General features: G+C 43.2%; 1 protein-coding gene across 1 annotated transcript in view; it reads right to left on the bottom strand.

Moving 5' to 3' along the window:
- Positions 1 to 3,313: 3,313 nt before the first annotated feature.
- The window catches only part of LOC105906701 (A disintegrin and metalloproteinase with thrombospondin motifs 2-like), a 143,317-nt gene continuing 120,511 nt past the window's right edge, over positions 3,314 to 26,119 (bottom strand). The window contains exons 10-22 of the mRNA XM_031586787.2: positions 24,555 to 24,668; positions 23,982 to 24,127; positions 23,371 to 23,546; positions 20,048 to 20,181; positions 18,635 to 18,758; positions 16,201 to 16,281; positions 14,358 to 14,521; positions 14,066 to 14,192; positions 12,934 to 13,069; positions 11,549 to 11,756; positions 10,702 to 10,834; positions 10,204 to 10,269; positions 3,314 to 6,403 (exon numbers count right to left, since the gene is read on the bottom strand). Of these exons, the coding sequence (XP_031442647.1) occupies positions 5,370 to 6,403; positions 10,204 to 10,269; positions 10,702 to 10,834; positions 11,549 to 11,756; positions 12,934 to 13,069; positions 14,066 to 14,192; positions 14,358 to 14,521; positions 16,201 to 16,281; positions 18,635 to 18,758; positions 20,048 to 20,181; positions 23,371 to 23,546; positions 23,982 to 24,127; positions 24,555 to 24,668 (2,643 nt within the window). The 3' untranslated portion in view covers positions 3,314 to 5,369. The remainder of the gene's footprint in view (positions 6,404 to 10,203; positions 10,270 to 10,701; positions 10,835 to 11,548; positions 11,757 to 12,933; positions 13,070 to 14,065; positions 14,193 to 14,357; positions 14,522 to 16,200; positions 16,282 to 18,634; positions 18,759 to 20,047; positions 20,182 to 23,370; positions 23,547 to 23,981; positions 24,128 to 24,554; positions 24,669 to 26,119) is intronic.

The following is a 26,119-nucleotide window of genomic DNA, read 5'->3' as shown; positions in this document are numbered from 1 at the left end:
GAAAATGTACAGTTCCTTATATCAACACTACAGAAAGAAAATGTACCAGCAGTTTGTGTGTCTCCTTTGCAAAACCTTTTACAGAATCACAGGATGTCCCCTGCGAGCATCTGTTAGTGTTCAGAGACCTCCTGTCTGTCTGGGAAGCCCCCACAGACAGTGAACCTTATGCCATCCACCACTGGCTTTCTAAGAAATGAACTCCGCTGACTTTTTCCTTTAAACGGCTGATTGGTCAGTATATAAGTGGAACTTTCCAGTAGCCTTTCGTATTTTAATATTTTTTGTATAAACTTTGACCTTGAAGAAATCAAAGGCTATAAAGTAACATAGTATGTGTAAATAAAGAGTAGGCCTACCACAAGACATAGAAGTTGGGTTCAGAGAACGACAAGATTTTGTGAAGAACCATTTATTAAATACAAAACAATAAAGCATTGAAACAAAGTAAGCAATAATGGTATTAAAATGGAAATGGCATTGTGATACTGTAAATGGAGACTACACTAGCCAATATGTTTTACACTAGTAATTCATGGAATACCTAGGGACAGAGCATATCCAAACACACTGGGGCAAAAATCAGATCGTGTCTTTTTGATATTGTGTATGAAACTTGCATGAAAGGTTGAGTTTCAAAGTAGTTAATTCCATTACAGATGTCCAGTTAATCTTCCTCTTCAACTCAGCGGGAAAATTCCAGGCATGTTCAGTTGGCTTTAAATCAGGGGTCTGTGCCGTTACTACCAAGATTGTGGGTTTGATTCTGAGGGTGCCCACATATTAATGCTGACTGGCATTCTGACTGTGTACCATACTGTACCTCATACTGCCATTCTGACTGTGTATCATACTGTACCTCATACTGCCATTCTGACTGTCATACCGTACCTCATACTGCCATTCTGACTGTCATACTGTACCTCATACTGCCATTCTGACTGTGTATCATACTGTACCTCATACTGCCATTCTGACTGTCATACTGTACCTCATACTGCCATTCTGACTGTGTATCATACTGTACCTCATACTGCCATTCTGACTGTCATACCGTACCTCATACTGCCATTCTGACTGTGTATCATACTGTACCTCATACTGCCATTCTGACTGTGTATCATACTGTACCTCATACTGCCATTCTGACTGTGTATCATACTGTACCTCATACTGCCATTCTGACTGTGTATCATACTGTACTTCATACTGCCATTCTGACTGTGTATCATACTGTACCTAAGTCACATAGTGATACGGTGGGCTGTCTGCCTGCTTTAGACAGTGGCATGCAAAAGGGCACCCCTGGTCAAAATGGCTGTTATTGTGAATAGAAGATAAACTGTTCTCCAAAAGACATAACGTTAAAGATGAAACATTCTTTTCAACATTTTAATCATTTTTGTTTTGTACAATTTTAGAGAGTTGAGCTCTCAGATAACCTTTACCAAGATCTCAGACCTTAATTAGCTTGTTAGGTCCATAGGTTGTTCACAGTCCTCGTTAGCGATGGCAGTTGAGGCCAATTTCAAAGCTTTATAAATATCCTGACTCCTCAGACCTTGTTAGAACAATCAGAAGCCACAGGCTCCTCTTAGCAGTTGCCTAGCACTCTGAGAAGGCTAGAAGAAGATAGCACAGGCTCCTCTTAGCAGTTGCCTAGCACTCTGAGGGCCTCATTTACGTACATTTGCGAGCGCAGCGTAATCAGCGCCTTTGCCAAACCGCATACAGGGTACGATGTGATTCCGCATTTTGCGTAGTATTTATCAAACAAGAACCTCGTTGCGTAATCAGTGCCTTACTCCGCCCTCTAGTGTAATTAGCGCGCTGCTAAAATAGGGGAGAATGGGCCTGCTTGTTCCTGCCACCATGGATGAGGAGTTAGAATTAGAGCTTTTGGTTCACGAGGTTACAGCAAGCTTAGACCCCGTCCACACTAACCCGGATAAATATAGAAACGCATAAATATTTCTCCGTTTAGCCCTTCTGTCCACAGTAAAACGGCGTATTCCGACGCTGAAAACGATGCTTTTCAAAAACGCTGCCCTAGGCGGATACATTGGAAAACTCCGGGTTCACATTGTCAGGGGAAACGAAGGTGTTCAGATACAATGAAGTTCGGTTGCCATGGCACTGGGGGTAGCTTGCGCTCGAGAGGCTATAACGTCAAAAATAAACATGGAAGGTGAAATGAATATGCTGCTCTGTCTCTACAATTTACTTAGTTTAGTTAGTGTACTTCAGGTACTTACTTTTCCTGAATAGATACGCTTCCTACGCAGAAGGCGAGCGCTGTACTCGGTGTGCTTGAACGATGGGGGGAAAAGGCAAAGAAGACAGTTTAAACCCTACGTGGAGCGGCGATTCTGGGTAAGACCTGGCCGAACAGCTAGCTGGTCGGACAATTTTTATGCCTATATTAAATGATATATCAAATATAAACATTTAAACAAATAACATTTCTGTTATATTTTCACCTGTATCCCCACCCAAAACCCTGATGTTCGTATTTTTTTATTTTTTATTAATTGCATCTTCATTTAGCAGCTGATATGTCAAAACACCTCTTGTTTCGTTACAAATGGAACAGACCTGGTTTAGACCTGCTTTTACGCAAATTAGAGACGCGCTCTCGTCAGGCAGTCTTAGTAAATACCACGGAATACATAATTAGGCGCACTTTAAGCATCTCCTCCCATGTCTTTGCGGCGAACACACATTTCCCCTTATACCCTCCCATGTATGCATGTGTATAAGACGTGAAGCGCAATTTGCCTCTATCCGCTTCAGCAGCGGGCAATCTGCGGTTTCACCCAAGCGCGCCGCGTTTGTAAATACGGTTCCTAACCCTAGATATTACGCCTGAAGTGGGCGCAATTCTGTTAGTAAATCTGAGAGCTCTGAGAAGGCTAGAAGAAGATAGCACAGGCTCCTCTTAGCAGGTAGCTGTTTCCATGATGTGATCAAGTATCAAGTGTAAAGTTGAGGTCTGGAACTTTCAGAGAGCTGCTTGTAAAACCCCCCTTTGACTGCAAATATCTGACCAGGGGCAGCTCGTCCATAAGGGCGATTGGGGCGACGCACTGCCAACGGAGATATTTTTTTTTCTGTTGGATTCTACCACTAGACCGTCTGATCTGCCTCGGAATGTCATTGTCCAATCAGGCAACAGTCAGGCAAAAATCGCCCCAGACCTCTGTCATTGACTCTCATGTTAAATCCATTTGTATCTGACGACATATATTGTGTCACTGTTGCATCGATAGGGAAGAGTAAATGAGGAGTCACACATGCCATCTGTTCTGCAAGTTCAAATGTGTATGTAAACTTTAATAAATACTACATTTTCATTCATATGTACATATACTCTGTACTGTACAACAAATGGTGTTTTTGCAACCATGGCAAATACCCATTTATAAGGCTGAAATAATTGCTCTTTAAAGCCTCTATGAGATGCAGAGAGTAAAATATTTTTTTTATTTGAAGATTTTTTTCCTGCTTTTAAAATATTATTTACAATATGGAAAATAACAGTCTCATTAAAAATATATTGCCACCAACATAAAGATACATGAAATGCATAATTATTTTAGCCTTATCCTTTTGTTCTCATCTATCTTGGGCACATGATTATTGTTAAGGTGCAAGGTCATTCTCAAGGACAAACAGAATTCATAAATGTTCGATCAGACTGTGGCATTACCCGCTTTCCTGAATGAGTATAAAGGAACATTATTTCTTTAAATTCCCTCAAAGTGTCTCAGATCACAGAGCAGCCAAAGTAGCAATGTCCAGCACACATTGAAGCACCTGCCCACACACAACATGTAATGATAGCACCAGTCACGTTTCCGGGAACTCAATTGGGCCAGAAAGGGAATCAAAAGGTGTGGGTGCATCACAAGAACATTTGATTTGGACATGACTTATTTTCATTCCTCCAACACGCCACTGGATGGATGGATATACTCCCTGCAATGAACACACACCGTGATAATAGAGAAACCTTGATGACGTGATCAGGGATTGACACCTACAGCATAAAGTTATAAATCCCTGTGCAAACAATCCCCCTATATATATATATTTCAACAAATCCTGATATCATACAAATTATTTCCTGATATCACCCCCATCAGTTTTGTATTTAGTACCTGTTTCCAGGTAGACCCATTTCTTGATTGCTGCACGTCATTGTAAGCGTGTTAGTCATAAACAAGTGGTATATACCCCAGTCAGAACCAGACACTTTGCCCTTTCTATCCAATGGCATTTCATTTGTTTGAATAGTCAGCTTACTCAATGAGAACTTGGTTTTAGAATGATGGTTTGAAAATGTGGTCACCCCAAGAACCCATATGCTGACCTGCCACGGCCTTAGGGGCCATTACACATCACATTAAACAATAAACCTTAGGGGCCATTACACATCACATTAAACAATAAACCTTAGGGGCCATTACACATCACATTAAACAATACACCTCTGGGGCCATTACACATCACATTAAACAATACACCTCTGTGGTAGACCTGAACTGGTTGGTCACAACAGTGGCCCTGGTTCCCTCTGAAAGTGCTGTTGCTGCACTTAGACATGCACAGCAATTCACACACCTCAAAGAAATGAAAATGAAATTGGCCAAGGCATGTCCAGTGGGCCTAGACTTGAGGCAATTAGAGCCAGGTATGACTGGGATCAAACAAAGAACGTCGAAATACAGCTAAAACAAATGGTGAATAATGTTGTATCTACTGCAGGGATCCCTTTGAGGCAAAGAGCCCTTGAATTCATTGTGACAATAAAAAGACTGCAGTCTATGGCGATGCTACCTCTACCTCTAGCGTAATCATCATTTGTGATGAGCTGCAATTTGGAGCTTTTAATTGGAAAGCTACAGTCTGCCTAAGTTGAATGACTTGTCTTGCCTCTGTGAAGCCTTTTTGAGACAATGTATATGGTTAAAGGCGCAACATATCACTTGACTGTCATGGAGAGAAGAAAAACATATGTGCCTCAATCTGTTTGAATACTTGGAAAAACTTGGGAAAAAAATATTTTTTTTCATTAGATATATCAAAACAATACCTCTAAAATTTAGAAAATGTCATGAATTGCTTTGAATGTTAAGCTGTGAAGAATGTTAAGAAACAAATGCCTTGAGTGGAGCTTTTTCCATTCATAGCTACTGTGCAAAGTTCAGTTTGCCATCCTCTACATTGTTAAGCGTTGAGGAAGCACTAGTACCATGTTTGTATTGTCTTGATGGAGTCCCAAGAACAGCAGCGGGATTTAATCAATAACTTCAATCTGGGGGAGGATATGTGCAGTGTGCTGTTGACAGATAAACTTTGGCCGGAGGTCAGGCAGCCTGCTCTCGTTTTAGGCGCAAGAGAAAGTTCCGTTTCTCCTCGAGGAGTTCCTGGATACGCTTGTTCCTTGTTCGCTCTCGTAGGAACACACGGCCGCGTTGGGAAATGACATTGTTCAGGGGGACATCATTGTCTACCCCAATGATCCGGAAGGGAATATTAATGCCGTTGCCCTCACTTGTCACCTCAGGCCGTGTGGTTGGCTTGCTGGTTGAAGTTGTTGATGTAACTGGTGAAGTTGTTGTTGTCGTCGCTGTTGTTGTCATGGCCATAGTTGATGTGAAAATCTCCTCTCTGTTGTGGTCTGTAGATGTTGATGGAAGGGTCAGACTCTCCGTTAAGGGTTCGGTGACTTCTAGCCAGCCAGGCGTGGTCAAATCCATGCCATCATCTTCACTGGCAGGGATTGTGAAGGCGGAGTCATCAACTGGAACTGAAGTGCTGGTTATCAAAGAGTCGTCCATTATGTGCGTTGGACTTTTAGTCGGGGTATATTCGAGCCAAGTGGTGGTCGTGACGAGACGTGACAGGACGGTGCTATTCTCTGACATGCCATCACTGGCTGAGATGACACGAGGAGCTCTTGGATCAGCGGGGAGGTTGCTGAGGAGGGTGAAAGGGCTGCTGGGAGTTGTGCCATGTTTACTGGGATCAGCTGTATTGGTAAAAGTGGTAGACTTCTGACTTGTGCTAAAAGGGGTTGCACTGTAACTCTGGGTTGGGTGAGCTGTGTTGGTGAGGGTTCCACTGGAGGCGTTTGTATGCTGGGCGGTATGGCTGGAAGTGAGGGTTCCACTGGTGGCGTTTGTATGCTGGGCGGGATGGCTGGAAGTGAGGGTTCCACTGGAGGCGTTTGTATGCTGGGCGGGATGGCTGGAACGTGTGGTTGACTTAGATTGATCAGAGGTTGTGCTATTGGCAGCACAAGACTTGCAGCACAAGCGCTGGTATCCAGGCTGATCACAGTACTGACGAAGCACCTCCATACGGCAGAACACTGATCTGTCTTTCTGACAATGGTGCCCTGCAAAATAAGGAAAGAGAGAGGTGAGACTGAGACACAGACTTGAGCTTACAAAGTGCATGTACATGCAATCAAGAAATACCTGTTCAGCACGACTGCATATGCTCAATATCAATGAAACCCTGTTGAGTATTATGTGGCAGTATTAAGTAGCTATGAATGTGTATGTGTGGCACAGCAGAAGAATGCAGGGGGCAGTCTGAAAGAAAGGCAAGCAGTTGTTTGATGCAGCAGAAAGCAACTGGCATGAAAGATTGGCTGCATTCAGCATCAAGGGACCACCTCTAGTTATGGATCCCTACATTGACACGGGGTCTAACATCCTGTTCAATAATCCAGTAGCCCAATCAGAATAGATTGGATTTCAATTTTTAATAGAAATTTTGAAAGAACTAAACTAGTATAATTTCTTGATGGGAGAAAACCTAGAAACATTTTAATTGGGTATTGTTCTTAAAACAGTGTGAACCTGCATTCTGGCAATGTTATATATTAGCCTACAAACCTTTTATAGTTTTTGAAGCACTGTAGCTAAGCTGCACTATGATTACAATTCAACTGTGCTAAGCAGACAATGTAACTGTGATTATTTATTTGCCAGGACTGTGAAGAGTAAACAGGTAGTAAGTGGGAGACAGAGATGGGGAGTGGGCTGGAGAAATGACCTCAGGCTGGACATGAACCTGGGTCCTTGTGTGGTATGGGATGCCAATAGTTCCGCTGTGCAACGGTTCCCCCCTGTATTGAATTTTTGGAAGCTCTCCACACTAGCGCATGCAAATTGGGCAGTACTCTGTGAGTGTCAGTTTAGTGACTGGCTGTTTACTGTTTTGGAACATGTATAGGCCTAAAAGCACACTTCATTGGATCAGAAAACATGTAAACGGCAAACAAAACATATCGATTGGATTTCATTTGTAATGGAAGAAATGCCTCACATGTAAAAACAGATTGTGAGTATATTTCTGACTTGATGTGTCGTGATCATGGCACAATTGACACAAATTTGTGACAATTCTGCTATCTTATTTTAGATTTGTGTAGACTGCTGAATTACTCTTCCTCTCTCTTCTTTCTTCTACTAGTAACATTCATGAACAATTCAGAGGAGAAAATAAAATATAAATTCTTCTTTGACGCATTTTTTTTATTTCTACAACTTTTGCAGTTGATTATGACAGAAACTGAAACAATGGACTCCCCCCAGTAATATATATTTATGTTTATATATATATATATTTATATATAGACTTCTTAATAAAAATAAATCAACTGTATCGAAAGGTACAAGTTCACAGTCACTTTGGTAAAACACTTCATTACTTTGAAATCAATCAAACTGCAAAGAATGAGTATACATAAATAAATAATGAAATAAATAAATAGGTCGTTAAATAAATAAAATACAGGTTTCCCATGATGATGTAAAAACTGTTATGGCACGTTTAAGTGTCATATATTAAACATTTACAAAACATTAATAAAGTTTCCCTGATAAATCAAAGTGCATATAGACGCAGTGCACGTAAGTCCATCTGAATGTTTTCCCAAACATTTGCCCCAAACGTTTTATCCCCACATTAGGCGGCCAGGCGCAGCCGGCTAGTGAAGCCACAGAAACAGGTACCCATAGTAGATAATATTATCATTTTTTCAGAAGTAAGGAATTAACAGTCATGAACGTTATTAAATACAGTCAACACCAATGGTATATACAGTATCACACTGCAAGATCTGGCTTTATCCTCTCCAGCACATGACTTCTGATAGCCCGCTACATAACCACAGCAGAAATGTGTTCACAAAACAATGACAAATCTGAAGTGTTTAGGAGATGCCATGTGTCCATTTTAAACTCTTGCTCTAACAAATGTAATACTCAAGATTTGGACTTCAGTCCACCATTGCCTAAAATATGTATTGGCCTGTGTTGTGAAATTTGTGTTTGTGGTAAATTTGGGGGTTTGAAGCTGCCTCTTTTTGTTTGTGATAAAACACACCTGTATGAGCAGCCACCGCTTTCAGAGATAAATGCCATTTACATTCAATCCAGTGTAAGGCATTGTTCTTACGCTCAATGTCAGAAAGAAAACACGTGTGCACACAATAAAAAACAATGAGGTTTATGAGGTATTTTGCCATATATCATGTTCTGGTTTTGTAGATCTGCAAGGATCTCACTTAAAATGCACGCATCCCAAACATACACATGGGTACCGGCACGCACGCACAACCACCACCTCCCAACATACCAAATAGACGTATAGAAATGCACGCATACATGTACGCACGCTCACACATATATGCATACAAACCACACTGCCATAAAAGACCACGCACGCAAACACACACACACTCATATGTAAACACGCAAACACACACACACTCATATGTAAACACACAAACACACACACACTCATATGTAAACACGCAAACACACACGCTCATATGTAAACACGCAAACACACACGCTCATATGTAAACACGCAAAATGATAAACACTGACTCCACCCAGATGCATGCACATTCACACACACACATCCCAAACTCACTGTGCAATGGATACGTATGTGCGTGGCAGAAACTCAAAGTGAGACGTCCTCCCATTCTTTTTTGACACCAAAACAACAGTGAGGCAACTGGCTGAACATGTCCTGCATAATAGAAGACCACCTTCAACCCCGAAACACTTTTCACCTTTTTCATAATTCAATATTTTCTTCTGTATTCATGTAAAACCAATAAAAAAAATCCACATAACAGTCAAGGATCGGAGCGATCAGTAGCAGTCCAAAGGGTTAGGCAAATAAGCTACAGCTTATTCAGGGTAAAATGAATTATTAGTTATATTATTGTTCATATAGACTCATATAGATTTATATTCATATATAAGTACAAATATATTTATGTATATTTATATCTTTATATATATATGTTTATAATTTGCAAGCACAAATAAGCTGCAATTCGGTATTTAACAGTCGAGAGAGGATGGAGGATGGAGTGGAATGGTGATAGATCTTGTGTGGAAAAACCTCGACCCTGTTTTAATATGAAACATGTTAATCACCTCATCTTCACCATCATTTGCCAGCCACAAAGGATGGCATTTAAACAGTGCTCTCTATTTAAGAGCTGAACAACATCTTGCATGTGCCTGTGTGTTTCAATAGTCTGTTATGTAGTGAAATGAGCACTTAGCAAAGATCATCCTCATTGTGACGAGTTCACATTCACAATAAAGCTTTCCTCATTCTTTTTTGTTTGGTTTTCTTTTTCTTTTTTCCAGACCACCCTTCCCTTAAGATGATGGCAACATGTAAAAATGGGTGCCATCAAAGGAGTGTAAACCCACGCCAAGCCAACCCAACAGCTTGTGGTGGGCGCCCAATCACAATGTTTCCTTCTCTCCCATACTTCAAACCAACTCACTCACCACCTGTTCTCGCTACCAATCAAACTGCAGTATACTTTTATGAAACACTTTTTTCCTTGACGTTTGACATTTTTTTTGTTTCCCCCCGACTGGTGAGTGTTTCACAAGACAGCTCCGCGGAGGAGATCAAGATAGCAGAGAGACAGTGATAGAAGGAAAGAGGGGGAAATAGCACAGGAGTCTGCCAGCCTTCAGCCCCTGCTGTCGGACAAAAACCTCCTTGCGAGAGGAGGGACCACACCACAGAAGCTCGCCGGTCAGGGCAGTTTGCCCTGCAGAGAGAGGCAGAGGGACAGGGGCAGGGTCCAGCTGAGCGAGGGCATGCAGCGCAAGGCCAGTGCCAAGCTCGGAAGGGACTTTTTACTTGGGGAAATCTTTGGGGTGAAGTCGCGCGAGTTAGGCTTCGACAGCCACTGGATCAAGAAGTTACCTGGAGAAGAACAGAGGAAGAGAAAGGGGTGGAACAGGTCATGTCACCTCAATGTAACAACAGGAAACAGTTCTCTCTCTCTCCCTTCAGACATTTCCTTCATTATATTTCAGTTCAGTTTCCTAAAGATATGATGCTGCATGACTCCCACATCAGTGCTGAGAGTATGCTCTCACTAAACAGTACACATTCTTAGCAGTTACTCCAGCACATTTACCCCCATGGTCTTTGTGGCACCCTACATGTGGTGCTCTTCACTTTGGGCTAAAACCCTGAAGTCTGAGGAGAAACTTGATTTCCTGTTTCCATTTTTGAGGCTGGACAGAACCAGGCCATGAGTGTCCACAGAGGCACTCCATTGTGTTCTGTGAGCTCTAAGCCAGAGGCCACTCTTGTGGATTTGACCCAAACGCGAAGGGAAGGGGCACTCACTCTGACAGGGAGACATCAAGCACTTCTGCACGGTGGCCGGCTTGCCGTCCTCAAAACATGGGACAGTGATGTCGCCACGGTTACGACACTGTACCTGCCGCTCTTGACTCCCACTACCGCATGTGACAGAGCACTGTAAACACACACACACACACACACACACAGACAGACAGACACACACACACACACACACACATAGACACACACACACACACACACAGTGAAAATTTAGAACCATATTTCAAGAAAAAACTGTGATTGTACGTACCAATGAACTATAAAAAAAAAACATGGACAAGCATGGCTTCTTGCATTTACGTTATGAGGAAATTAAGCCAAAATTGGTCGGCCATTTTGGCAAAACTACAACCAGATTCTGCGCAGTAAGTGCTTTTTGCAGCCAGAGCATGTGCAGTAAACAGAAGATTGGCCAGATGTGCCCAGAGCCGACCATATTTGGTTAAATCTCCAAATGTTTTAGTTCCCTGCAGTCACTTTTAACTGGGCGGACGGCGGACGCTGTTCATGATTGGTACAGTCATTGGTACATACCAATCAATGATGCTGGATTGAAGTTGAACACTAATGTGGAGGCTATCTGTATACTGTATATAGAACTAAAGCCACTTGCAAAGTAAAATATACACACACACGCACACACAGACACACACACACACACACACGCACACACACACACGCGCACACACACACACGCACACATGCACAGACACACACACACACACACAGACACACACACACACACAGACACACACACACACACACACACACACACACACACACACGCACACACACACACAGCATACGCACACACACAACACACACACACCTCAGACCAGGGCCCAACTTTCCAGTGTGGGCAAGGGTGTCTGTTGCAGGGCTGGCGAGAATCAGGCCGGTTGTCATTGCAGTACTTGTTGCGGGTCTTGTTGCCCTTGGTGCCATTTTCCAGGAGTTTGTAGCAGGAGACGGTGCGAGTCTTGTAGCCCAGCTTCCCACACGTCTCACTGCACGGCTCCCAGGGGCCAACATCCCAACTGCAGGAGGAGATCAGAGTCTGGGTGAGCAACACTCACATTGGGCACGCACTAACCCAAGCACACAGAATGAGGTGAGATCAACTCAACAACTTCACCAAGACTAAGGGTTCCATCTGAGAACGAATGTTTTGGTGGAAACATTCAATGTGGATCTCCCCTTTATATCATCTGGCTGTCAACAGACTCTCAACTGACTAGATCCTGACCCTAACCTGACCCTAACCTCACTAGAACCCGACCCTAACCTGACTAGATCCTGACCCTAACCTCACTAAAACCTGACCCTAACCTCACTAGAACCTGACCCTAACCTCACTAGAACCTGACCCTAACCTCACTAGAACCTGACCCTAACCTCACTAGAACCTGAACCTAACCTCACTAGAACCTGACCCTAACCTCACTAGAACCTGACCCTAACCTCGTTAGAACCTGACCCTAACCTTACTAGAACCTGACCCTAACCTCACTAGAACCTGACCCTAACCTCACTAGAACCTGACCCTAACCTAACCTCACTAGAACCTGACCCTGAACCTGACTAGATCCTGACCCTAACCTCACTAGAACCTGACCCTAACCCCACTAGAACCTGACCCTAACCTCACTAGAACCTGACCCTAACTTCACCCTAACCTCACCCTAACCTCACTAGAACCTGACCCTAACCTTGCTACAACCTGACCCTAACCTGACCCTAACCTCACTAGAACCTGACCCTAACCCCACTAGAACCTGACCCTAACCCCACTAGAACCTGACCCTAACCTCACTAGAACCTGACCCTAACCCCACTAGAACCTGACCCTAACCTGACCCTAACCCCACTAGAACCTGACCCTAACCTGACCCTAACCTCACTAGAACCTGACCCTAACTAGAACCTGACCCTAACCTGACCCTAACCTCACTAGAACCTAGGCCTATCTGTATACTACACTGTCAAGAGAACATGAACAGAAAAGTAATGGACAGATTGAATAAAGTAGGACTAAAGTAATATATTGTTTCTAACTATGAAGCCTAACAGGCTTATGTTCAGTCAAGCTCTATTATTTTAGATACAGTCATCTCCTGGTTATTAACCACAGTTTATACATTGATTTTGTCAAATCAATCAATCAGCCTTCCTTTCAGCTCCAACCTGTAAGAGACACACACACACACAGCTTACATGGGTGGTGGGCACTTATTCATGTTGCAGTATATACTCTTTGAAGGCAATTTCTTGATGTGTTCACAGAAGCGGTTTTCCACTTTCACTACGATGTCTGTGGTTTCCATGCAGGCAAAGCGTTGATCCTGCTGGCCTTTGCCGAGGAAAAGAAACACGCACACACACACACGCACACACACACACACACACACGCACGCCAGCAGGTGTTAAATACTAAAACATAACACAGCATAAACCAAAATGAATATTACAGCACCAGTAATATTCACACCTTGTAGTTCAGAATGAATGAAGTCACAAGGGAACAGATGTTAAAAAGTCAAAGGCGAGTGATCTGTAATGAGAATGACTCTAGATATGATGTGTTATTGGTATTAATTAGAGAATGGTGGACAGATTACAGTAGTATGTCATTGAATTTAAGCTACTTATTTGGTCAAATGTATTTCTAATGTAAGCATGTCCCTCGTGGATGTGTTAACACGTTACTCTCCGTCTCAAGACTACGTTGTGAATGTGTCATATATTCTGAATATATTCTATATATAATTGCTAAGCTATAGTAGCCTGTCATCAGTCTTCATTAGAGCCGGCACACACTGATATACCAGTGTCCTGTCACCATGGCTAGCGCCTCTCATGAGAGTTCTCAGTGTATTTAATGCCATGACAACTCCTGGTCATTCTTGCCTTAGGAGCATCTGTCACCCTGAGCATAAGGAGCTAGGGTTACGTTTTGGGATGAGGTTAGCAACAGTTATTACCACCCTTACTGTTATGTGGTTCCAGTGTGTAGTCTAGATTGGTACTCATTTAGAACACTGTTTGAATAGGGAATGTCAAATGTCAAGTGGCAGGAGTGGCAGTCGAGACTATTTCTTCTTTTTAAACACCAGGTGGCGCTCTAGTCAAGTCTAACAAGATACGTGAGGACCACAAGCTGTATGCTCTATTTATGGCAACAAACTGAAAAGATTCATTTCCCATCCTTACATTTTTGGAGAAATGGCAGACAATAATCTTTGCAATGCATACTTTCAGTTCTTACTTCTCCATCTAAACTGAACAATATCAATCCTGCTAAGTGTTGTGTGGGCCAAAGTGTCTGTTGCAGCGTGCCGCCCCATACCTCTTCCACATGACTTGCTACATGATGAATATCCTTCCGATACCCACTTGTATGTGGCACTAACAGACTCATTTTTGATGATGAACTTGAAGGTCAGGGTGATATTTGTCTCTCCATTGGTTAGAATCTGAGGTAGAGAGATTGATTGATTGATTAATTAATTAATGAAATAACTGAGTGAGAGATTTGAGATTGATTGTGAAGTTTACATATTTATGCATAGGGTTTTGTGTGTGTGTGTGCGTGTGTGTGTGTGTGTGTGTGTGTGTGTGTAGGTCAATATATATAATACCAGAATGACTGTATCATGTCTGAGAGGGCCGGTGGTCTGAAGGGTCTCTTTGTCTTTGTCCTTCTCATACTCCCATTCCACACCCTTCTCAATCACAGAGGTGAATTCTGGGAACTTTCTGTCTGCATTCAGGAAGAACTGTCCGCTTGCTCTGTTCTTCACCACTACAGAGAAACAACAACAATACATATAAACTGTTCCATTGAACTCATTTATAAACAGGTTTAACAGTAAGGCATGCAAATCATCTAGAGAATGAAATAAATGAAGTAGCAGTATAAACACACACGTTGGCAGCAGATAAACCCTAATTCTATACAGTTGGCTACAGATAAACCCTAATTCTATACAGTTGGCTACAGATAAACCCTAATTATATACAGTTGGCTACAGATAAACCCTAATTCTATACAGTTGGCTACAGATAAACCCTAATTCTGTACAGTTGGCTACAGATAAACCCTAATTCTGTACAGTTGGCTACAGATAAACCCTAATTCTATACAGTTGGCTACAGATAAACCCTAATTCTATACAGTTGGCTACAGATAAACCCTAATTCTATACAGTTGGCTACAGATAAACCCTAATTCTATACAGTTGGCTACAGATAAACCCTAATTCTGTACAGTTGGCTACAGATAAACCCTAATTCTGTACCAGTTGGCTACAGATAAACCCTAATTCTATACAGTTGGCTACAGATAAACCCTAATTCTTATACAGTTGGCTACAGATAAACCCTAATTCTGTACAGTTGGCTACAGATAAACCCTAATTCTATACAGTTGGCTACAGATAAACCCTAATTCTATACAGTTGGCTACAGATAAACCCTAATTCTATACAGTTGGCTACAGATAAACCCTAATTCTGTACAGTTGGCTACAGATAAACCCTAATTCTATACAGTTGGCCTACAGATAAACCCTAATTCTATACAGTTGGCTACAGATAAACCCTAATTCTATACAGTTGGCTACAGATAAACCCTAATTCTGTACAGTTGGCTACAGATAAACCCTAATTCTGTACAGTTGGCTACAGATAAACCCTAATGCTGTACAGTTGGCTACAGATAAACCCTAATTCTATACAGTTGGCTACAGATAAACCCTAATTCTATACAGTTGGCTACAGATAAACCCTAATTCTATACAGTTGGCTACAGATAAACCCTAATTCTGTACAGTTGGCTACAGATAAACCCTAATTCTATACAGTTGGCTACAGATAAACCCTAATTCTGTACAGTTGGCTACAGATAAACCCTAATTCTGTACAGTTGGCTACAGATAAACCCTAATTCTGTACAGTTGGCTACAGATAAACCCTAATTCTATACAGTTGGCTACAGATAAACCCTAATTCTATACAGTTGGCTACAGATAAACCCTAATTCTGTACAGTTGGCTACAGATAAACCCTAATTCTGTACAGTTGGCTACAGATAAACCCTAATTCTATACAGTTGGCTACAGATAAACCCTAATTCTATACAGTTGGCTACAGATAAACCCTAATTATATACAGTTGGCTACAGATAAACCCTAATTCTGTACAGTTGGCTACAGATAAACCCTAATTCTATACAGTTGGCTACAGATAAACCCTAATTCTATACAGTTGGCTACAGATAAACCCTAATTCTATACAGTTGGCTACAGATAAACCCTAATTCTGTACAGTTGGCTACGCTCTGAACTGTGCTTCGTGTTTCCCATCCAGGCTTAGGCCTTCCTTGTCTTGTTAGGTTTTCGTGCAGTAAGAGAATGTTTTGAAAAATGAGCCATCCAGTCGATACTTTCCATCAGTGGGACCCACACTAGACAAGCGCCCGTACCTAAGGCATGAGGGGCTCCCCTGGGGATCTGGACCAGGAGGTGTCTGGCCCCACGAGGGATTTCAAGTACTTTCAGATAACCTGCAACCAGAATGAAAACAGAACCAGAGGACGTGTTTTAGTCCTCAGTGATATCCCATTAAAATCCACTATTGATCTAAAACAAATATACATCCTACCCATTCTATAATAAATAGTGTAGGAGTTTCTCCTAAATCCCCTCTTAAATTCCCTGTTTGCAAAGCTTCTTTTTTTTTATCTGAGGTTAGGGGATGCTGAAAGTGTGTTTAGGTCCGAGATCACCAGCTCATTCCTCTGGGTCCTGTAACACTGTATCCAGCATGCCAACCATATGTGCTGCCAACCTGCCACACACATCATTAGGCATCCATGATCACCTGATGCTCATTAACAAAAGGTTGAGAGGAGAACAGTGTGGTTAGAAGGGCTGTCAAAGAAAGCAATAAGGGCCTCTTGGGCTGTCACACAGTTCCAACCCTGAACGGATTTTTGGGTGTGATTTACTTCTCAGACCACTAGGGGGCGATGCTGAACCGTTGCCTAGTCTCGGCCTCAGACAGCCTGCCTACAAAGTAGCACAAACCATCTGGTGCATATTGGTCACAAATCTGGCAGTGTAGTGGGAATGGGCCCGTTCCACTGGATGCCTGCAATGTTAATCACATGAGTGTGTATGCATGCCCAGACAACACACACCAAAAAAACTAACAACACACTTTTGTTTTCAAAGCCTGCATTTAGCATGTTGTTCTGCAATAGTAATAAGCACGCTTGATCAAGATAATCAAAAACAATTTGAGAATATTAAATATGATTTCAGCTTCAACATTGTGTAAAAACATTGGTTTGTGACACAAACTCTGACCTGGAAAAGACAAACAACTAACCACGGTGACCTTTTAAACTCGTTAAACTAACCATGGTGACCTTTTAAACTCTTTAAACTAAGCATGGTGACCTTTTAAACTTGTGCTCTGCATTGACGGGGGTATGACAGCTCCACTGGCTCTCCTCTGTGCTGTGTTTGTCTTGGCGGACACTTCAAAAGCACGTCATGACGACGATACATAACAGAGACAGGCTCTCGGAGACAAACATACACTCTGTTCCAGTACGGTTACAAAAGTTCTGGCTCACCAAATATATAGCACATAAACTCTCAGTCTGTCAACGACGCCGTTTACAAGGACTTTATCTCAAACTAACAGGTCAACTTAAACTCAATGAATTAGGCACAACCATCACCAACACACTAAAATGGGACAATAACATCACTCAATTAGTGAAGAAAGGTCAGCATGGCCTGTTCTTTCTCCGGCAGCTGAGAGGACTACAGGTCAGCCCCCCCATCATGGTGCAGTTTTACAGGGCTATCATTGAGAGTGTGCTTACATCCTCTCACTCGGTCTGGTATGACTCTGCCTCTGCCCGCTCTAAGGCCAGGCTCCAAAGAGTCGTGCGGGCAGCAGAGCGCATCATCGGCTGCCCCCTTCCCTCCATCAAGGACCTTCACAGCTCCAGATCCCTCAGGAAAGTAATGAAGATCACGGCAGACCCCTCACATCCTGCTAACAGTCTCTTTAACCGTCTCCCCTCTGGACAGCGATACAGGGCCATCATGACCAAAACATCACGTCACCTCAACAGTTTTTTCCCCCAAGCAATAGCCCTCCTAAATAGCTCTCACACACGAACTTTATCGCACTTTATTTAACTTTATTTAACATTATTATTGTTGCACTACCTCCATTCTTATTTATTATTTTGCTCATACTGGTACTATCTGTCCTTGTATTGTTGTTCTGTGTTGTCTTGTTGTTCTATCTGTGATACTATAGCCTGCATGGAGAATACCAAAAAGAATTCCTAGTATCTGTATACATGGTGAAATAAAGTTGAATTGAATTGAATTGAATTGAATGATGAGCGCCATTGTTCATCAGCACGACTCATCTGCATCATGCATTTCCACCAGATCACCCACAAGCAAACCCACCCCATTGACTAGTAATGATGTTGATCATATTAATATCTGTTTCAAACATGTATAACATAATTATAACACATCAGTTATTATGAATTATAATTACTATTGGGGGCCTGAATGTACATGACATTAGCGCATATGTACATTAAAAAAGTGATAAGCACTCAATCTCATCGCAGCATGATATGTGTATCTGTGCAACTTAAGATTGATACTGTACATGTAGATGTATTCATGTACAGATATGTTATGGATTAAGCATGCATGATTTAGTGTTTGGGGTTAAGCACAAGGATTTGCATGCATGTATGCACTACATGCTCTGTGTGTGTGTGTGTGTGTGTGTGTGTGTGTGTGTGTGTGTGTGGGTGTGGGTGTGTGTGTGTGTGTGTGTGTTTCTAAGTGTAGTGTATCGGAGATCTGTACCTGGTTTCTGGGGGTAGTGTGTGATGGTGCCCCTTCTGGTATGGCAGGTGGAGCTGTCACCCCCACATACACCACAGTAGTCCTCTTGTTGCATGGAGCCAAGCACTCCATCACAGCCCACTTTCTACACCACACACACACACACACACAATTAGCATTTTGAGCAATCTCATTCCAATCCTGACAAGAGCTACAGTATTTTGGCATTCAGCCCATCGCTGGCTAAATCCAAGATGTTACTCTCTCACTCTGCCTGCCCCCCCCCCCTCCCATTGCCTGTCTGCACATGTCACACTGCCTCCTCAGCTCGTGGCTATCAGTTTGGCTCTCGAGCCCCTGACCCTCTGCCCTGTTTGGGATTCTACACGATCACTGCCTGTCACACAGAGGGAAGAGGGGAGGGAAGCAAGGGAGACAGGGAGAGGGAGAGAGAGAGAGAGAGAGAGAGAGAGGGAGGGGGAGAGGGTGTTACTGTTCTGATGGTGTGCGTGCTAAAGAAGACAGGTCGCGTCTTTGAGTCCTTATATCAAAATAAAAAGACAAAAACACAGCTGATTTGTTTTGCTCCAGCGCAACAGGACGCCAAGGCCAGCTAATGGGGCATCACTCCAAACTCCAGTCAGGAGGGAGTCCTTCTGCCCTGACCAGGGCGCACAGTTACAGCAGAAAAACAACACATACACACAAAGACACACAGACACATATACAAGTGTGGATATACATGTATGCACACAAATGCAGTTATTGTGGGTGCAAGTATATACTGATACATACTAGGTATATGTTGACAGACTTTACACACAAAACTATATAATTTTACTAGTAGTACAAGTAGTAAAATGCTCTGCAAAACAAAGTCACCCAATTTTTTGTAATTCTTGTGTAAACTATTTCGATGTACTGATATGTAGCAATTGATGGTTAAAGTCCATTCAGTCGAGCTGTTCTGACTGCTTTGTTATAAAGAGCACATTCTACAGTAGACTGCTTGAGTGCAACACACTCACCTCACAGCCGCCTCGCACACACACACTGTAGGGGTCTTTGTACGAGCAACACACTCACCTCACAGCCGCCTCGCACACACACACTGTAGGGGTCGTTGTACGAGCAACACACTCACCTCACAGCCGCCTCGCACACACACACTGTAGGGGTCTTTGTACGAGCAACACACTCACCTCACAGCCGCCTCGCACACACACACTGTAGGGGTCTTTGTACGAGCAACACGCTCACCTCACAGCCGCCTCGCACACACACACTGTAGGGGTCTTTGTACGAGCAACACACTCACCTCACAGCCGCCTCGCACACACACACTGTAGGGGTCTTTGTACGAGCAACACACTAACCTCACAGCCGCCTCGCACACACACACTGTAGGGGTCTTTGTACGAGCAACACACTCACCTCACAGCCGCCTCGCACACACACACTGTAGGGGTCTTTGTACGAGCAGTGCGTGCCGTCCTCCACCATGGGCTTCATCCGGACCACGTGCCGCGTCTCCTTGGACTGACAGTGCAACTGGCAGCGCAGCTTGGCTGAGGGTCACCGGGATGGAGAAACACACAAACACACACACACACACACATGAATACTGTACTCTTCAGCACACACACAAACACACACACACACATGAATACTGTGCTCTTCAGCACACACACACACACACACACACACACATGAATACTGTGCTCTTCAGCACACACACACACACACACACACACACACACATGAATACTGTACTCTTTAGCACACACACAAACACACACACACACACATGAATACTGTACTCTTTAGCACACACACAAACACACACACACACACACACATGAATACTGTACTCTTCAGCACACACACAAACACACACACACACACACACACATGAATACTGTACTCTTCAGCACACACACACACACACACACACACACACATGAATACTGTACTCTTCAGCACACACACAAACACACACACACACACATGAATACTGTGCTCTTCAGCACACACACAAACACACACTCACATGAATACTGTACTCTTCAGCACACACACACACACACACACACATGAATACTGTACTCTTTAACACACACACACACACACACACACACACACATGAATACTGTACTCTTTAGCACAAACACAAACACACACACACACACACACACATGAATACTGTGCTCTTCAGCATACACACAAACACACACACACACATACATGAATACTGTACTCTTTAGCACACACACACACACACACACACACGAATACTATGCTCTTCAGCACTTCTAGGACTTGTCCAAGCACAGGTGTTCATAAATGTTTTTGCATATCATATCACAGTGTAACTGAATTGAATTAGATGGCAATTCACAAGGCTCCCTTATCTGGCTTCTGAGTCTGTAGGAGGGTGATGGAGTGGGAGAGAGACTCTAGAAGCCCACATTTAAACCCTTGCCATTCTCATGGGGCTAAGTGGCTAGATCTCATGACATGCTAAGCCCCTAGGTATTGGGTCTTATTTTTCAGTGCACTTTTCCTTTTCCAATCTAGTAAGTAAGTAATCGTTAACCCACACGAAATGTTTCAAGAATAAAGCCTCCCCCCCTCCAGTGCTAGTGTGCTGCAGACGTGTGTGTGTGTGCAGAAGGGGCAAATCTGTGCGCAACATGTTTCATATTTAGAGTCAACAAACGTCTAATCCATCTGAATGGATTGGACTGGATCCGATCTGTTCCCAGTGACTCACGGTGGAGCAATGCTATTACAGCCGACTCCACGGTCCATCCCAAATATGTAACCCGTGCATGATGATCTCAGGACAGGTTTTTCATTCCAATTAAAAAGGATTTTTTTCTATGAAGGGCTAATCCATGTTACATGTCAGGTTCAGACAGACAAGTTCAAACAGATGGAGCCTCAGTCTCACTATTATTAATCCACCTCGTCCAGCCAGCTGTGCACCAGTCTGACGGGAATCGGTGCTCTATGGGCCGAGGAGAAAGGCACTGTCAGATTTATGGCACAGACTAGTGAAAAATGGTCAAAAGTAAGATACTGTGGCAATCAGATACTGTGTGCTCTTGTATTTGTTTATGTAAGCAGGTAATATAGAATGTTAATTCATGAAACTGTTTCCAGGACTGTTTCATCTCTATATTGAGTTGCTTGGTCAATAATGCATTTCCTGATAGGAGTGTTAAGCAGTGGAAAGTGGTAGCAAACAGCGAAGCACTAGCAATGCTGGTGACACATCCCAAGCAATAGAAACAGGTCTACACTTTATACTACTCTTTATTTCAAGCCGTCTTGATTATTGTAATGCAATCCTTACTGGCCTCCCAAAAAAAAACAACTGAGAGACTTCAGCTCATTCAAAACTCTGCAGCTCGGCTATTAACCAGAACCAAGAGGAGAGAGCACATTAGTCCAGTTTTAGCTGCTCTGCACTGGCTTCCAGTAACTTTTAGAATTGACTTTAAGGTCCTTCTCCTAATATACAAAGCCCTTAATGGGCTAGGACCAAGTTACATTGCAAACTCCCTAGTCAAATACTTGCCCTCAAGAACACTGCGATCATCGAATGCTGGTTTATTAGAGGTTCCCAGCAAAAGCCGTAAGAATCGGGGACGCAGCATTTGTCAATTACGCCCCAGTGCTATGGAACATACTGCCTATAGACATCAGGGAAGCCAGCTCGCTTAACATCTTTAAAAGAAAACTAAAAACGTACCTCTTCACATTAGCCTTTAACTAGCTACCACTTCACACTATATATATATATATATAAATACTTTTAATTTAATTTAAATCTCTACTGGTGATATTAAGGGGTTACATTAAATATATCTCTTTTTTTTTTTGCACTATATCTGAGTTATGTTTCTTTGATGTCTATTTTTATGTGCATGTCATTTCTTTGTGCATATTATGTATTTGCTGTAAAGCACTTTGAGCTGCATTCTTTTGCATGAAAGGTGCTATATAAAATAATATAAGTTTTATTATTATTATTATTATTATTATTATTACACCTCGTCAATGGTACACTCATACAGTCATAACAGTGTTAAGCAGGAGAGATCGGATTTAAAAAAAAAGGAAACAACATGGCACTAATGGAAAACTCAGCATTATCTGACATTGGGTTCGTTTTAGAAGGCAGCAATGAAGCAGTGTGGTGAGTCAGTGTGTTTGGCCTCAAAGATGATGATCTCACACACACATCCCTGAGGACACTCCACTACAGCGTACCCCCAGACTCTCTGGGATGATGCAATCCCTGTTTTAGGAAGTCTGTGGAAAGTGTGGGATAGCAAATTGGTATTTTTGTTACAACTGAATTTCCATGTGCTTTGATTCACGACAGCTGCTGGCAGTTGACTGCGGTGGTAATGCAGAGCGAGCCTAGAGAATGAGAGGGGTGGGGGGGGGAGGTTGAACGCAGGGAGGCATGCAGCTTTGGCTGTTTTGATTACATGAGACAGATTGGCAGGCTGAGAGAAGTAGGTTATATATAAGCTCATGTGTTGCCAAACAGAAACCTCATCAGGGAAAGGGAAAGGGGTGAGGTTGGAATCGGAGTGCAGAGCAAGGTTAGAATTCAGAGCAGGGACAGTTTGTTTTGAGAGCCAGGATTAAGGTGAACTTCAGAGTTGAGTTTCCATTCACAGAGAAATGTTCTTGAGTGTGAACAAAGCGCTAGGGAGGCCTAGCCCCGGGGCGATGCTTACGGTCTCTGTGCTCGTAAGGCAACCAGTGGTGCTTGGCCTTCTGCTCGTCGAGGGTGTGGGCCCACGAGAGGCACTGCTTCTCCCTGAAGTCCTGGTAGAGGCCCCCACACTCCTCGCGGCTGCACAGCTCAAACTGGTACGTGCGGCCCAGGCAGGTGCGACCACCATTGGCGGGGCTAAAGAGAGGAGACAAGCCACTTCAAGACCAGCACTGAGCACTACGGAAACCACGCTGTTTTCAGTGAACTTCAAACACCAATAATGATAGATGTACAGATAAGATGTACTGCGTGATGGGAAAATGACATCGTATAGAATCTGACACAAATACATGCATTATGTATCTCATACATATAACATGTAGTGTTACAGTGTATCAGAAACTCAAAATGAAACCCACAGCATGATGACCATATGTATTTCAAATCTCACTAATCATAAGGCATTTGATTTATAAATGAATTTGCCTTAAATCCATGTTATATTTCAGCATATACTGAAGTAATTACATAGGATCACTTGAGAATTCTCTCAAAATACCATATAGCATCATGCGATGAAGTGTTTTGTATAGATAACACACACACACACACACACACACACACACTCACTACGGATTGTTGCAGTCGCGCGTGCGGAAGCGCACCCCTCCCCCGCAGGAGCGCGAGCACTGGCCCCACGGACTCCAGGAGCCCCACTGGCCGTCCTGCCTGATGAGGTCAGGGCTCAGCATCACGCAGTGGCCTTTAAAACAGTGCTGCACAAGGACACAGCAGCAGAGAGAGGGGGGGGGGGCAAGAGTAATAGTCAGACAAACTGATAACATTGTTCGGCCCTATCTGTAAATGTAAATACAAATGTAATTATTAATTCTCAAATGTATGCGTATAATGTATGTTTTCCTGTGTGTGTGTGTGTGTGTGTGTATGTCTCTATCTGTGTGTGTCTCTATCTGTGTGTGTCTCTATCTGTGTGTGTGTGTGTGTGTGTGTGTGTGTGTGTGTGTCTCTATCTGTGTGTGTGTATGTGTGTGTGTGTGTGAGTGTGTGTGTGTGTGTGTGTGTGTGTGTGTGTGTGTGTGTGTGTGTGTGTGTGTGTGTGTGTGTGTGTGTGTGTCTCTATCTGTGTGTGTGTGTGTGTGTGTGTGTGTGTGTGTGTGTGTGTGTGTGTGTGTGTGTGTGTACCATGCCATCTCCACACATAGTCCCATCGATGGGTGGGCCCTTCTTGGTCTTGCAGAAGAAAGGGTTGTCGGGATGACTGCACCACAGTTGTCTGCATGGGTCAAATGGTCGGTACTGAAGAGGACAAAACAAACCGGACCGGCTCACTCACTCCTCCCCCATAGCGCTGGTGCTCATGCCACAGATCACAGATCAGCTGAATCTAAAACCGGACCGGCTCACTCACCCCCCCAAGGGTCGGACCGTCACTCACTCCTCCCCCATAGCGCTGGTGCTTATGCCACAGATCACAGATCAGCTGAATCTAAAACCGGACCGGCTCACTCACTCCTCCCCCATAGCGCTGGTGCTTATGCCACAGATCACAGATCAGCTGAATCTAGCAGACTTAAGATACACTTTAATATTCAGCCTTTCAATACAGTGATCATGTACACCCTTGCGCTCATAAATACTCATGAACACATACATACATGCCATCACTCTAATGAACTCTTACAGCATCAGTGTTCCCATATAGAGAGACTAACACATACATACATGCCATCACTCTAATGAACTCTTACAGCATCAGTGTTCCCATATAGAGAGACTAACTTTCCAACAAACCCAGACATGAAGACCCTTGTGACCCAGTTCCCTCAACTCTCATGTGGAGTAAGACACAGAGTGCATAGTTGAACAACAGCCACATTACATACACAGAACCCACATTAGATCTAGAACAGGACTGGACATTGTACAGGTACAAGATTACAATATAGGAGCATAATACAGGGATTACGTCTGGGGCTACCTTCCAACAAGCAAAACAGGACAACCAAAATCTTCACAGTGTGTAGATACGAACACGGAACAGAATGCCACTACATGCAAAAACAACCGAACTCAAGATACTCATCAAATAAACATCAAACATGAGGAAAACCATTTTCATCGGTGGCTGACAGGATGAGCAAGGAGGGCACATAAACAGAAAAGTGCCTTTCTTGACACTTGTGACACTGCAGTGCTGAGACTGTGAGGCATAACAACAGACTCTGGTTGGCACAGCGATGAGCTTCTAAATGGAACCACTCTCAATGTAAATGTATAGAGAGAGCATAGGATCATATAAAAACAAGCTGGAGCCAATTCAAAGTAATAAGGATTTGCATGTATAATGCAGTAATTAATTACAAAACTAGATTAAAGAATTAAGAATGTATAATTTGCTGCTGACAGGCCATCAGAGGCCTGAAGACTTCCTAGGTGTCTGAGTTCTTGATTGGTGGACTGTGGTATTCTCTGTCCCCCCTCTGTACACCTCCCCATCTGGGCATCCCTATGTGGGATTCCTCCGACAGCTCAGGGAGTGAGTGCAGGGTTCAGAGGTCAAACCCCCACTGCCTGCTTCAGAGGATGATGTCTGACCTGCAGGAAGCCTAACTAGTCAAAGCACTATCACAGATGCTCCTTCAGGGTTGACCCCTGACCTGCCCACAGGGTCAGCAGTGCAGTCTCTACTGGCCAGAGTGAGACTGGGAGACCTCTGACACCCAGTCAAAACGTCTTACCTTTTAGGA

The sequence above is a fragment of the Clupea harengus genome, chromosome 20 (genome assembly GCF_900700415.2).
Source record: "Clupea harengus chromosome 20, Ch_v2.0.2, whole genome shotgun sequence".
NCBI classification, from domain to species: Eukaryota; Metazoa; Chordata; class Actinopteri; order Clupeiformes; family Clupeidae; genus Clupea; species Clupea harengus.
The sequence above is the reverse complement of the archived record's forward strand: the minus strand, read 5'-3'. Positions and strand labels throughout refer to the sequence as shown.